Source organism: Polypterus senegalus, chromosome 12, assembly GCF_016835505.1.
Source record: "Polypterus senegalus isolate Bchr_013 chromosome 12, ASM1683550v1, whole genome shotgun sequence".
Classification (NCBI taxonomy): Eukaryota; Metazoa; Chordata; class Cladistia; order Polypteriformes; family Polypteridae; genus Polypterus; species Polypterus senegalus.
In genome coordinates this window covers 144,507,377-144,521,757 of record NC_053165.1, presented here as the reverse complement: position 1 = coordinate 144,521,757, position 14,381 = coordinate 144,507,377, and the positions used below count along the sequence as shown (strand labels likewise).

General features: G+C 41.2%; 1 protein-coding gene across 1 annotated transcript in view; it reads right to left on the bottom strand.

The window, feature by feature from the left end:
• Nucleotides 1–4,355: 4,355 nt before the first annotated feature.
• LOC120541785 (hemicentin-1-like) overlaps nt 4,356–14,381 on the bottom strand; it is a 59,370-nt gene continuing 49,344 nt past the window's right edge. The window contains exons 3-4 of the mRNA XM_039773716.1: nt 5,639–5,914; nt 4,356–4,705 (exon numbers count right to left, since the gene is read on the bottom strand). Of these exons, the coding sequence (XP_039629650.1) occupies nt 4,371–4,705; nt 5,639–5,914 (611 nt within the window). The 3' untranslated portion in view covers nt 4,356–4,370. The remainder of the gene's footprint in view (nt 4,706–5,638; nt 5,915–14,381) is intronic.

Sequence of the window (14,381 nt, the reverse complement as noted above, 5' to 3'; positions counted from 1 at the left end):
ATTCATGCATTTTCATGGCGTTTGCTTATTAATCCGTTGAGCTGAGGAGTTTGAACTAGACGCCTTGCCTAGGAGCTGGATTATATAATCAATGTGTTGCCCTAGGAATTTTAAGACAGCCCCGCTATATACATCACAGTTCTCATCAGAGGCTGCACTGGAGTATGCCCTCCGGTTTTCTTACCATCAGTTTAATTCCTACTATCTATTCTGCTATTGGATTTTCTCTCTGTGGATCAAGTGCAAGGGGCGGAGGAGTTAACTTTGATAACCTTCGCTCACTTCAATACTCACATATGATAAAGACTAATCAGAAAGACTTTGAAACACCTTCAAACTGCTCTGTGAAGATGGCCTCAATGAACGTTCGGTCCGTAGACAACAAATCATTTATTTTAAATTACTCTTTTACGTCTCGCAACCTGAACTTTCTAATTATGTCACAGACTTGGTTAGTGCTTGCAACCCATATTTATTTCCATGCTCTCTCCCCTCCTGCTTGTACCTTTTTTAGTTCACCTACTGTAGAATCGCTGGTCGAGGGGGTGGGGTTGGTACTGTTTTTCAGAATCGTTTAAATTGTAGACTTTTGACTGTAGACAATTTCTCCAGTTTTGAGACTCATCTGTTTAAAATTGATTTTAGAAATGCACGTTTGTGAGTAATTATGGTCTGTGCATTGGCAGCTGCATCTTCCACTGACAATTGTTGATATGCTTGTGCCAGGTCTAGTTTTGCAAAAACTTCCTTTTGCTTATGTAGTAAGTATCTGATTGATGAATGGAATCTGGTATGGGTGCTTCTGTATTGCCTTGTGGATTTGTAGTCAGCACATATTTGAACCTTACCATTCGATTTTAATACTGGAACAATAGGGGGTGGCCAAAATTGGGTGAGTTGCCAAACCTAGTGCACCCTGATTCACTAGCTCTATTTCTATTTATGGGCGGAGAGCAACAGCAACAGGTCTTGGTTTTAAACATATAGGTGCTACATTGGGGTCCAACTGAAAAGAGATTGGTGCACCCTTGAATTTGGCCAAACCCTCTTCAAACTCACAAATAAAACCTTTAAGAACTGTCTGTACTGGGTCTGTGACAAGGTTGTGTATTCCTGTTAACTGAATACCTAGAGGTTTAAACCACTCTACACCAAGTAGACTGGCCTTTTGTCCCTTAACAACAATAAGGTGTGAATAACCTGTCCTTCCTATAATGTACCTTGACTGAGCAGGTACCCAGCACAGTAACACTGTGTTTGTTATAATTCACAAGCATTCACTGGCCATAATGCATGGTAGGTCTCCTCTGAGATTAACAAATGCTGACATCGTGAGTCCACTTCCATCTTGCATGGAACTCCTTGTAATGTGACAAGAGTATAAGTCTTGTGTCTGGTTGTACAAGCTCCCACACCGTTGATGATTTCTGCAGAATATACACTTGTATCAGGTCCATTTTCAAACCTCTCTGCGATGCCCTGCCTCTTTCTTTTACTTTGTAAGATGCACTTGCACTTGCTGGCTTACCTTTCTCTGGGTAAGACTTCTGTCGACATACTCTCTGTAGATGCCCCAGGCGCTTACATTTATCACACACAGCATCACTGAAACAACAAATATCACATCTGTGATTTCCCCCCACAACTATTGCAATTTCCTTGAGATGGGTTCAAAGTGTTTAGGGAGTTTAGGGAATAAGATTTTGCTTTTGGGTCTCTATTTAGCAGCCGATGAGTGTCTGATATGCACAATTTAATAGATGATTCAATTTATTTTGACTGTAATGATGCAGCCTCATATCCAAGTGCTTCTTCCAGAGCTATAAGGCAAAGGTTAAGTTTGATTTCGCCTCTAACAAGACTCATCTCTGACCCCTCATACGAGTCTGTCTCTCAGCAAGGAATACCATGAGCCAGATTTGAAATGTCAAACTCCTCAAAGTGGCCCAATAATGCCATTCCGTGAATATCCTGGAAAAAGACTGTTTATTTTGTGAACTCTGAACATTACAATTTGCACCAAAACACACATAAACAACAAGAACGAAAGTTAAGAGAAAAAAAAAACCCTATTGGAATTATACATGTAAACAAACATCACCAACCACTGGCATGAACTAATACTAGACAATATAATAAAAGGCAAAGCCCTCACTGACTGACTGACTGAATGACTCACTCACTCACTCACTCACTCACTCACTCACTCACTCACTCACTCATCACTAATTCTCCAACTTCCCGTGTAGGTAGAAGGCTGAAATTTGGCAGGCTTATTCCTTACAGCTTACTTACAAAAGTTAAGCAGGTTTCATTTCGAAATTCTACACGTAACGGTCATAACGGTCGACAACGTCCGCCATGTTGAACTTTGTTATTTATGGCCCCATTTTCGCGAAATTTGGTAGGCGGCTTCCCTGCGCTAACCGAAACCAATGTACATACTTATTTCAGTGGTATGATGCCACTGTCGGCCGCCATATTGAACTTTCCAACTCACTAATTCTCCAACTTCCCATGTAGGTAGAAGGCTGATATTTGGCAGGCTCATTCCTTACATCTTACTTACAAAAGTTAACCAGGTTTAATTTTAAAATTCTACGCGTAACGGTCATAACGGTCGACAACGTCCGCCATGTTGAACTTTCTTATTTATGGCCCCATCTTCACGAAATTTGGTAGGCGGCTTCCCTGCGCTAACCGATACCGATGTACATACTTATTTCAGTGGTATGACACCACTGTCGGCCGCCATATTGAACTTTCCAATGTCACTAATTCTCCAACTTCCCGTGTAGGTAGAAGGCTGTAATTTGGCAGGCTCATTCCTTACAGCTTACTTACAAAAGTTAAGCAGGTTTAATTTCAAAATTCTACGCGTAACGGTCATAACGGTCGACAACGTCCGCCATGTTGAACTTTCTTATTTATGGCCCCATCTTCACGAAATTTGGTAGGCGGCTTCCCTGCGCTAACCGAAACCAATGTATGTACTTATTTCGGTGGTATGACTCCACTGTCGGCCACCATATTGAACTTTCCAATGGTCTTTGTTACTTATGGGCCCATCTTCAAGAAATTTGGTATGCGGGTTCCCAATGTTAACTGAATCCTACTTACGTATATATATACATCCATAGCCTGCAGCTCGGTCACTGTGTGAGGCGGCGTTGGGTCCCCCATCCCAACGCCTCCCACGTTGTTGGCTGCCTGCCTATATAAGGCCGTCTGTCGCTCCGGTCTCTACATTCCCTTCCTTGCTTCGCCACGGGATTCACGTCTCCCTGCTGATAACTACAGCCTTTTTATTTAATCCACGGCTTCTCCGCTGTTTTATTGTTCGTTTATTACAATTGTAGTTATTGTGTAGGTATTTTAGACTTACTTTACATTGTTCAGGTACCCATTTCCTTTATCGTTCCAACCGTACCCCCATTAACATCTCTATCTATCTATCTATCTCACGTCTATCGAGGTGATCACCATCGATCAAAGAACTGTCACTTACCGAGTGGTTTCCATGCCCGGAGATGGCACCTACCTTTTCCATTCTCTTTGTTACATATTGCACGGCCATATCAGGCTCACTCTTGATATCTGGAGGAACATTGTGTCTTATGTATTGAATGACTGGGACAGGTTCAAGGTGTGGACTGATGACAGTACAGGAGATAATTATACTACACAGGAGCACTATAAGAGTGAAATGTTTAAGCCCTTCACCTATGGTTCTGCATGTGAGTTGATGGCTGCCGCTGAATTGTTCGGTTGTCGCTTTCAAGTGTACTGAAATGGCCAAATATTTTACACCTTTCAACAACCGCCAATGCCTCTTAAACATCTTAGATTCACAGGTGACAATTTCAGTAGTGGACACTTTGATGTTTATGAATGTTTAAACTCTCAAAAGCTGGATGTGAAGTTATCGATGAAACCGGTTGTATGCTTACAACGCTTGACAGATGCCGAATGTCACTTCAACACAAGTCCTGCAAATACTGTCGTAATTGAAACAAACCATGAAACACAAACCGATTATGACAGCAGCAATCCAAGCTGTGAGATTTGAAACAAGATTACTTTTCACATGGCCAACTGTACGTTGCATGCTCAAGAGTAAGCTCAGCGCACAGCTTGGTCATATTACAACCGGAGGGCTGAAATGACAATGTGGTATACACAGAGATCCTTAACAAATAATTATTGCTATATTTTCCCTCAGTTTAAAAAGGTTTCATTTTCTTCTTAATAAAAATTTTAAGGCAGTACTTCACCGCTGCGAAGCGCGGTTATTTTGCTAGTCACAAATATAATGCCTAACTACAAATCAGGTCTGTTTTGGATGATTTGTGTCCACATAAAACTGTACTTTACCTACCTAACACTTGAAGTGTGACACTTCCACTCACAGCCTCTCCCTCAGTAGTTATGATGTTCACGCTGTACTGTCCCGAGTCCCGTAGTGTCAGTCTGAAGAGCGACAGAGATCCCGTCATTGTGTTCAGATGGGCTCTCCCTTCATAGCCCTGTCCGTATGAAATTGCACCACTCACACAAGTCACCACATTGTTAGTATTGTTTACCGTCCAGGTCACCGCCTGTAACACGGCATTTGAAGGATTAAGTGAAAAGTTTAATGTGACATCGCTGCCTACCCATCCAAAAATGGGGCATGTGGGAGTGGTGAGACTCAAACTGGAATACCCTGTGGGAAAGGAGAAAAAAGGAAGACTTAAAATAAGTTTTTTAAAAAAACCTGGTACAATGTGACTGGGAGTGTAAATGGAGCATGTGGATCAATTATGATCTTCTTCTTACTTGAATGGAGAGCCACGGAGAGAACAGCACAGACGGTGGCTTTCATTCGCAGCTCCATCTCGAACTGACAGCTGGTAGCAAGTGACATCTAACAAGTGAAAGTATCACAGCAGGGAGGGATGTGGACAAACACGGAAGAGTCACCATTACATTTGAAAAAATACGGGCATGTTTTTAATGAGGTGTTTTTTTAGTATATTCAGCTGCGAATGTAAGGTTTTGTGTTTTTTGTGTCATTAGTGCTTGAATGGGCGGGTGTATTATGCCATTTATTTTGGAGTCATTTAACGGTGGCAGAAGTTGCTCTGAAGGCTCTTTGTAATGTTATGTCCACATCTCTCAAAGCACTGTCATCCAATGTCTTTTCTCATTTTAAGACAAAAGAAAACCATTCTATTGCTTTATGTATTCTCTGGGCAGTAAACCAACAGTGCATTTTAAGTAGATTACTTGATATAGTGCTTCTTATTAATATATTTCTTCACATAACAAGGTATTTAAGTATAAAGCACATCAGTGGTCACACTTGTACTTGGAAGTGTACTGTATAAACACAAAGTAAGGGTTAGTGTAGCTTTTACTGTGCCTTCTGACCTTTTTTTTCCAGGTCCTTCAGCATGTAACAATACAGTATATATATTACACTGTATATTTCAACTAGAGTACCCAACATTTAAATACTTTCCAGAATCGCTCAAGGAGAAAGCAGTTAACATTTCTCTCTTCAGTTTCTAGAATATCACTAAAAAACATAGACCCTAGATGACCTGAAACAATGTTAGCTCCTCTGAACACAAAAAGTTAAAGATTATTTACTTACAGCTGACAATCAGTGTATATACTTCACTGCTCATCTTGCTGGCTGGGGTGGATGATGTACACTTATAATCACCATCATCTGACCGCAGTACATGATTAAAAGACAGTGTTTTACTGTCTGCAGACAAGATGATGTGGCCAGATGGAGAGAGTGGCTGATCGTTCTTTACCCAATGTATTGAATCCACCTGTCCAGATGCATCACAGGTCAGAGAGAAAGTCTTGTTTTCTATTGGCTGTCCAGGTTTGGCCGTTATCTTGACATTAGAAACAGGTTCTGTAAAGAGAAAGACCACAACAAACATCAGTCATACAGTGACTCAAGAAAGAAAAGGAATAACCTTCAGTTAATTAATTGATTTTCCAAAGTGATAATGGTATAATTAAAAAAAAAAGTCAAGAAGACATTGGCTATTAAACAAATTATTACAAATTAACAGTTATTGAAAACCAGAACTGTAGATCTGTGAGGCTACAACAGGGCCAACCAATGTACGCCCATGTCACTGGCATCTATCAAATACAGTAATAGGCTGATTTAATTGTATTAATATTTTTTCTTTTGTTTGAAATTACAAATCCTAATCTTTTTCACATCAAGGAATATTCAATATACTACACAAAATTTGTTCATTTCTTTGAGTTTTTTCTTTTACAGGATAATTTGCTGTGGTTTACTAATGGAAGAAAAAGGGTATCACTATCATATTTGATTTTATATGTTGGTCTGACAACCTTTGTCTTAAGAACATAAACTACTGTAAAGTTATTGGTTTGGAACAGCCCTCTGTCACTGAGCTCTGTTGCAAACAAGTTAGAAAGAAGGCTGATTTAATTTTGTCAGATATTAGCCATCCTTTTTTATTTCATTTCTTGCCAACAAGCAACAGATTTAACTTCCAAACAGGAAAAAGCATCAGATTTAAAAGTTTCATTTCAATACACTAATGCCACAGAATAGCTGAGCTTTGTAATACTATTAGTATCATGGAAGTGTACAGCTTACTAAAAGACATACAGCAAAGAGAAATTCTGCCAGGAATGAGTGCAGGTGTTTTGCCTTTTTTCTGCCCTATCACATTTTATTGTTGCTGGTGTCTAAAGCAAGATAAGCAAATTGGGACAGACATAACTGACAGATCACATTGCAGTATTTTCATCAACTGCAGTCTTTCTAATTTGTTCTTTGCTTTGAGTATCAATTGCTGATCATCATCCTCACAACAGCTATGAATCTGAAGGATTGAAGTGTGTGAGTGGAGGGCCAACTAATTGTATGAAGAGAAGTGTGGAAGCAGTGCTTATCAGTAACAAGGCTCTCATTAGATCAACAATTAGATTAATTTGCAAAAAACCATGTTTGCAATCATTTGATGAAACTGGAAAACAACTAAGACTCAGCACATAATTGCTTAGAGAATCATTCAATATGCAGTCGATGCCATGATCAGCTGGCGCAGTCAAGGTGCTGATACATGTACCATCACAAAAAAAAATCACTATATAATTGACTACTACCACCTCTCCTAGACACACATAAATGAGTTGCATTGTGAGTTGAATGTTGCTGGGCTACACAGAGTGTTGCATACATGGTCTGTACTACTGTAGGAGTGTTTTTTCTCAGTTTTTCTCTGCATTTCTGGTGGGAACATGGGCTGGATCACTTGAAGATTGATTCTGGGCCGCATGTGGTGGCCCTGAGAGACACCCTAAAAGAAAACTTTGGTTCCTTACACAAAATCCTCCATCCCCATACCTCACATTTTATATAACACAACTTCCCATTGTTCTCCGAACCATCCATAAATGTTCATCTGTTCAAGGTACCACCCCTTTTCTTCCTTCTAGCATCAATGATTTCCCAGATGGCAGTCCTCTGTGCCACTCTCCACCCTTCCCACTAGACTCAACAGACTCTCAATCACCAGGCTTTACTCTTGCTGGGATGCTTCAATATTTAAGTCACCAGATGTTCTTGAAAACTCTTGCCAGTGGTGAGGTATGCTAAAAAAAAGACAATGATATACGCACCATTGCTCACGGATAAGATGGTGGCAGAATGATATTATATCATTCACACAAAGTTTAATTTTCATTTTCTGTCCAAAACCTGACCGCTCAGCCTGTAGAAAACAATTATAGTGACAGTTGTAGTGCCATTGGTTAATCAGATTTGTCACAAGTACTATGTAACTAAGTACTATTCTGTAAACAACATATATATATATATATATATTGTCGAGGATGCCAGGGGCCACGACCCGGCCGGGACGCCTTGGAGGACCAGAAGTGGGCGTGTGCCCATCTGGAATCACGTGGGGGCCGCCTTCCTGGTTGCTTTGGGGGCCACGAGTTCAGGACATGGAAGCCCCACCCTGTAGGGGCCCGTGGTCACCGCCAGGAGGCCCCAATGCCTTGGGGACCCTGGACCTCAGCACTTCCGCCACACCAGGAAGTACTGGGGGGAAGAGAAGCAGGGACACCCGGAGAGCTTCCGGGAGAACAACCGGCACTTCCGCCACACTGGGGCGTGTCAGCGTGAGATTGCCGGGGAGCACCTGGAGCTCATCCGGGTGCGGATAAAAGGGGCCTCCTCCCTTCATTCAGGGCGAGAGTCGGGAGCAGAGAGGACTGAGCTGGAGAAGGCAAGGAGGCGGCCTGAAGAAAGGAAGGCATTGTGTGGCCAGGACTTTGGGGGTTTGTGGTGCACTTATTAGTGTAAATATTGTAAATAAACGTGTTTGTGGGTGACATGAACGTGTCTGCCTGTCTGTGTCCGGTCAACTTCCACAATATATATATATATATATATATATATATATATATATAGCGTAACAAAGGTGCTATATAGGCACCTGAGCCAACACAGTAAGACACGGAGGCACGTATAAAAAGTACAAATACTTTTATTTTTCTTCAGCTGTGGGACACGTCTTCCCCGTGCCACACAGCCCAAACACAGTCCCAAAGCACCAACACTAAATCACAACACACTCTTCTTCCTCTACCATCACTCCTCCACAAGCTTAGTCCTCCTCCTCCCGACCCTGGCTCCTCGAGTGGTGGTGGCTGGCCCTTTTTATAACCCACCCGGAAGTGTTCCAGGTGCTTGACAACTTGGTCCTAATTGCACCTCCGGGTGGGGCTGAAGATTCGTTCAGCCAGGCTGCTGAGTCCATGCAGCTCCCCCTAGCAGCCATCCGAGCCCCCAACCAGGCTTTGGAGGACTCCATCTCCCATGGAGCCCTGCGGGTGGTTGGGGAATCACCGTCAGCCATGGAGGCTGCCACCAAGCATCCCGGGGAGGTACTGGAGCGCCCATGGTGGCTTCCCCGCAATATAAGCAGCAGGGGCGTCCCAGCTGGGCATGGGACCCGGCTGTCCGTCATATATATATATATATATATATATATATATATATATATAGTGTGGTCCCCGGCCGGGCGCCCAGGAGGACCGGAGGAGGGCTTGTGCCCAGCGTCCTGGTTATGTTGGGGGCCTCGGGTAAAGGGCTTGGAAGCCCAGCCCTGTAGGGGACCGTGGCCACCGCCAGGCGGCGCCCCAGTGCCTGAATATCCCGGGACCCCAGCACTTCCGCCACACCAGGAAGTGCTGGGGGGAAGACGACGGGGGACACCCGGACAGCTTCCGGGTGCGCAGCCGGCACTTCCGCCACACTGGGGCGTGTCTGCAGAGGAGTGCTGGGAAGCAGCTGGAGCCCATCCGGGTTCCTATTTAAGGGGCCGCCTCCCTCCAGTCATCGGCAGAAGTCGGGTGGAAGAGGACGGAGCTGGAGGGAGGACTAGAGGCGGCCAGGAGAAAGGCAGTGGAACTGAGAGGCCTGGACATTGGGGGAATCAGTGCAGGAGGCACTGGGGTGTGTCATGCACGTGAACTGTAAATATTTGTAAAATAAACAGTGTGTTGGGTGAAACATCGATGTCCGTCTGTGTGTGTCCGGGCCAGTGTCCGCAATAGATATATATATATAGATATATATATAGATATTTAGAAGCCTGAGCGTAATTTTGGGCCTGTGCAGGCTGGAAACCCTGCCAGTTGAAATTGGAGTCAGGCTTACTAGAGTGAAGCCTATTTCTGAGGCTCAGACCAAGTAAATAACAGGTTTGGTTGTGTTATTTTGGAGACCAATTTTGTCAATTTTATGCTGTTGTATCATAACAAATACATTCTTGTTTTCATTCTGTCAGAGAGTGGCTAAATTATGCATATTGGCCAAACAATAATACTACTACTACAACTACTACTACTACTACTACTACTTTTTCCTTTTTATTTAAGGTTTTTAATGCTGGTAAACTGCAATACGGTACAGTGGTCCAAAGTAAGACCAGAAAGCAACAGACGAGAAGAAAACATGACTGTTGGTGAAAGCAAATCTGTGGGATCCCAAATGGATTACCAAACCCCTATCAGAGCATTCTACAATCTATTATGCTATATGCCAGTGTTCCTCAACTACTGACTGCCATGACAGGAAAAAAAACATTTCAACGACCAAATGTCTGCCATAATAATCGACAGTGCAGTGTCAACAATGGTTGTCCACGAGTCCAGAGGCCATAAAGATTGTGAAATATTGGTAATGACAAGCACCCATTGATATCCCAAAATAACTCAAAATGCCCACTAGAGGGAGGAAAATCTTTAAAGCCTGACTAGTTGAGAAAAAGCAAACGCTGGATGTTTAGAAAAAAAAATATTTACAAAAAATATTCTGTGACAAAAAAAATCTCAGAGGAGCACAAAGGCAAAAGGAGTCGTCTGAAAAAACAAAAGCAATCCCAGAACACAATCCAGTCAGTGAGGTCAAAAACAAAACATAAGGTCAAAAATCCAGAAAATTCAAAAGATAGCATAGAAAATCACAAGGAAAACTTGCCAGCTCCAGCACATTCAATGAGCCACAGGGAAATACTTGTTCTCCCAGCCTTTATAGGGCTGAGGGCAAATCCCTTGACAGTAACAGGCAGATCGGAGCCACCTAGAAGATATATGGAACATAGTAGAAATACGTAGATACAAAGAAACTAAATGATCAACAATGTTAACGTAGAAGAATCAAAAATGATCAAAAAAGATACAAACAAGTGAACCCTGGCTGAAACATAACAGCTGGATGAGATAGCAGTCTGGGCTAGCCGACTGTTATTGAAATGAGAAGCTTCCATGGTGGATTCCTAAGAAATATGATGCCACTGAGGCCATACTTGTGCCATTGTAGTGTAGCATAACAGTCTTTTATGGAGACCAAGATTATTAAAAGAGCAATAAAGATTGGTATAAATTCAATGGGGCACTGTGAGCTATAACTTTGTTTGGCCACAATGCTATTTTTTCAAGTCCACTTGAAGGACCCAATCAAAGCCAGTTAGGGCGACTTTGCCAAATTACTATTAAAAATAATAGCTTGGTATGACCACAATTCTGACAACAAATATGTATATTTTAGCAAAACAAATTGTTAATTAATTTATCCATTTTTAAATTATAAATGATTGAAAGTTATTCATGCTTTGCATTTCTTGTAGCTATAGGCATTGCTTAATAAAGAAAATGACTAAATACCTTGCGTGTAGGCCGTTTGAAAGGAAATATGACTCTGCCGAAATTCAGAATTAAATAACCAATTATGAGTTTTTTTAAAACACAGTATATTATACAACTGTGAATTCTAGCTACTGTGATTAAATAAATGATGCACTTCAAGTTCGCAGCATTCATGACAGAATACAAGGAAAGTACTTGAAGTACATTAAATGAATGCAAAATTGTCTAAAGTTGAATATGAGCTAATAACAGTCTGTGATGTAACATAATTAGAACATTATAAAATGATACTTTGATGAATTAATAAAGTAGGTGGCAGGTTATCACAATGGCAATGTCTAATTTACAACATATTTTGGCAGGAAATTTACACAAATTCTACCTTTGCAGGTTGTTAATTGTTCTTAGGTATGCACCCTGAAAAACAAATTAATGAGTTAGATGTGTGCATCTCAGGCTGGAAGAACATTTTACATTATGTATGTACATATTATGGCAATAAGCTCCCCCATATGTCAGATGAATAGTGCCTCAATAATAAGCACTGTATAATTTGTGGATTCAAAACACTAGCAGTTTGGTTAGAGTATCCTCCTCTGACCTGGGCCTGTAATGGTTGATGAACACAAGAGAAGATACCATTATAATTTTTCAGCAAGTAAACAAATCAAACCAGCAGGGTCTCTGAACTGGATTACAGGTCTAGATGTGTGTTAATTACAACAAATACGAACACACAAACACAATCCAGGGTTCAGATAACACAGAGTGACTGGCATTCTGAAACAAAAGTGTTACAACAGTTTGGTTGTTATATCAGCAGAAGGTGGCTACTTTGATGAATCAAAAATCTGAATGCAATTTTTTACATTTAATGATTCCTTGGCGTATTTTTTAATTTGCTATTATTTATTTGTTCTCTGCCTTGATTTCATGAAGCATTAAGACATTAAACTACATGCATTTCCATACAAACTAAAAAACTGAGGTGTTCTGAAACTTTTGACCAGTAGTGTATATATACAAACACAAAAATACAGTCCCGGGTTCAAATAAACTAGTGTTTATTACAAAAAATACCTCAGTATAACCACAAAAGCAAAAGTTTTCTCTCCTCCAGTTCATCTCTCCTCTCTCCTCTGCACTACCCTTCTCCAGCTGAGTGTTGCCTTCCTTCCTCCCAGCTCTGACTTGCCTGGACAAGTGCTGCCCATTGGATGCACTTCCAGGTCAAAGGGAGCACATCTCCCTGCAGCACCCTCTTTTGGTACCCATTGACCCCATCAGGGCTACATTGATTATCTCTTATTTATATATATTATCTCTTTTGCTCTGCTAAAAAATAGATGTTTTTTTTTTTCTTTTTCTGCCCCCTGGTTTATACCTGAACTTCGGCTTCTGAAATCTAAGAGCAGGCAACTTGAAAGGTTATATAACAAATCTGGACTCTTTGTCCACAGAGATGTATAAAAATCATGTACTCTACTACAAGGATTGTATAGCCCAAACTAAACCTAACTATTACACTCAGTTAATTACTTGCAATACAGGTAACTCCAAATCTTTGTTTTCATTACTTAATAATGTTACACAACCTCCACATTCCTAAACATCTCACCTTTACTTAGCTGCTTTCTGTAATTCTGTTATGTCCTTTTTTAATGAGAAAATGCAGAGGATACATCAGCACTTCAGTCCAGAGCCTCTCTGTATTTCTTCTGAACTACACTCGCGTATTCACTCTTTTTCTTCTTTCCAGCTACCCACTTCCTCTGAAATCTCAGATCTCATCTGCAAATCCAAGTCATCTACTTGTCAGTTGGACCCCTTCCCTACAGTTCTGGTTAAAGCCTGCCTCCCCTCTTTGGTCCCTCTCATTTCTTCCATCATTCACTCTTCTCTTACTACTTGTATTATTCCCCCATCTTTTAAAACTGCTGCTATAACCCAAAAACTGAAAAAAACCTGATGCTGATCCTACTAACCAATAATTTCTGCCCTATTTCTAATTTGCCCTTTATCTCCAAAATTCTTGAAAAAATAGTGGCTGTACAACTCCATTCCCACTTATCTCATAATAATCTATATGAAAAGTTCCAGTCTGGTTTTCGCCCCTTCACAGAACAGAAACGGCACTTGTTAAAATTACCAATGACCTTCTTATGGCTGATGACTCCGGTCTAATTACTATTCTCATCCTTCTTGATCTAAGTGCGGCCTTTGATACTATTTGTCATACTACTCTCCTTACTAGATTATCTCTGATTGGAATTACGCACACTCCACTTGATTGGTTCAGATCCTACCTCTCAGGCCACACTCAGTTCATTCAGATTAAAACATTCACATCCCAGCCTACCACTGTTACTTCAGGTGTGCCCCAGGGCTCTGTCCTGGGGCTCTTCTTTTTATTATTTACCTTCTTCCCCATGGCAATATTTTTCATAAATATAACACTAATTTTCACTGTTATGCTGATGACACCCAGCTCTACCTTGCTAGTAAACCCACCTCTTCCTTTCCACCACATTCGCTTATTGACTGCATTGCTGAAATTAAATCCTGGTTTTCTTCGAATCTTCTTAAATTAAACAGTGACAAAACTGAGGTTCTCCTCATTGGTTCAAAATCATCATTATCCAAAGCCGATAATTTTTCTTTTATTATTGATAACTCCGTTGTTTCCCCATCACCTCACGTTAAGAGTCTGGGTGTCATCCTCGACAGTACTCTATCTTTCTAATCTCACATTAATAACATCACCCGGTCTGCTTACTTCTACCTACATAATATTTACTCGCATCCGCCCCTCCCTCACTCCCCATACCACTGCCATTCTTGTTCACAGTCTTGTTACTTCTCGACTGGACTATTGCAATTTACTCCTCTTTGGTCTCTCTAATAAATCTCTTCATAACCTTCAGCTAGTCCAGAATTCTGCTGCCCGCATCATTACTCAAACCCCTATTCACCATATTACTCCGGTTTTGCAGCAGCTTCACTGGCTTCCAATTAAGTTTCAAATTGATTTTAAGATTCTGCTATTAACATTTAAGGCCATTCATAACCTTGCCCCTCCATACCTGTCTGACCTTCTTCATGTTACCATTCCTCCCCGTAACCTTAGATCCTCTTCCTTCATCCATCTGACCATCCCTCTCACCCTTCTA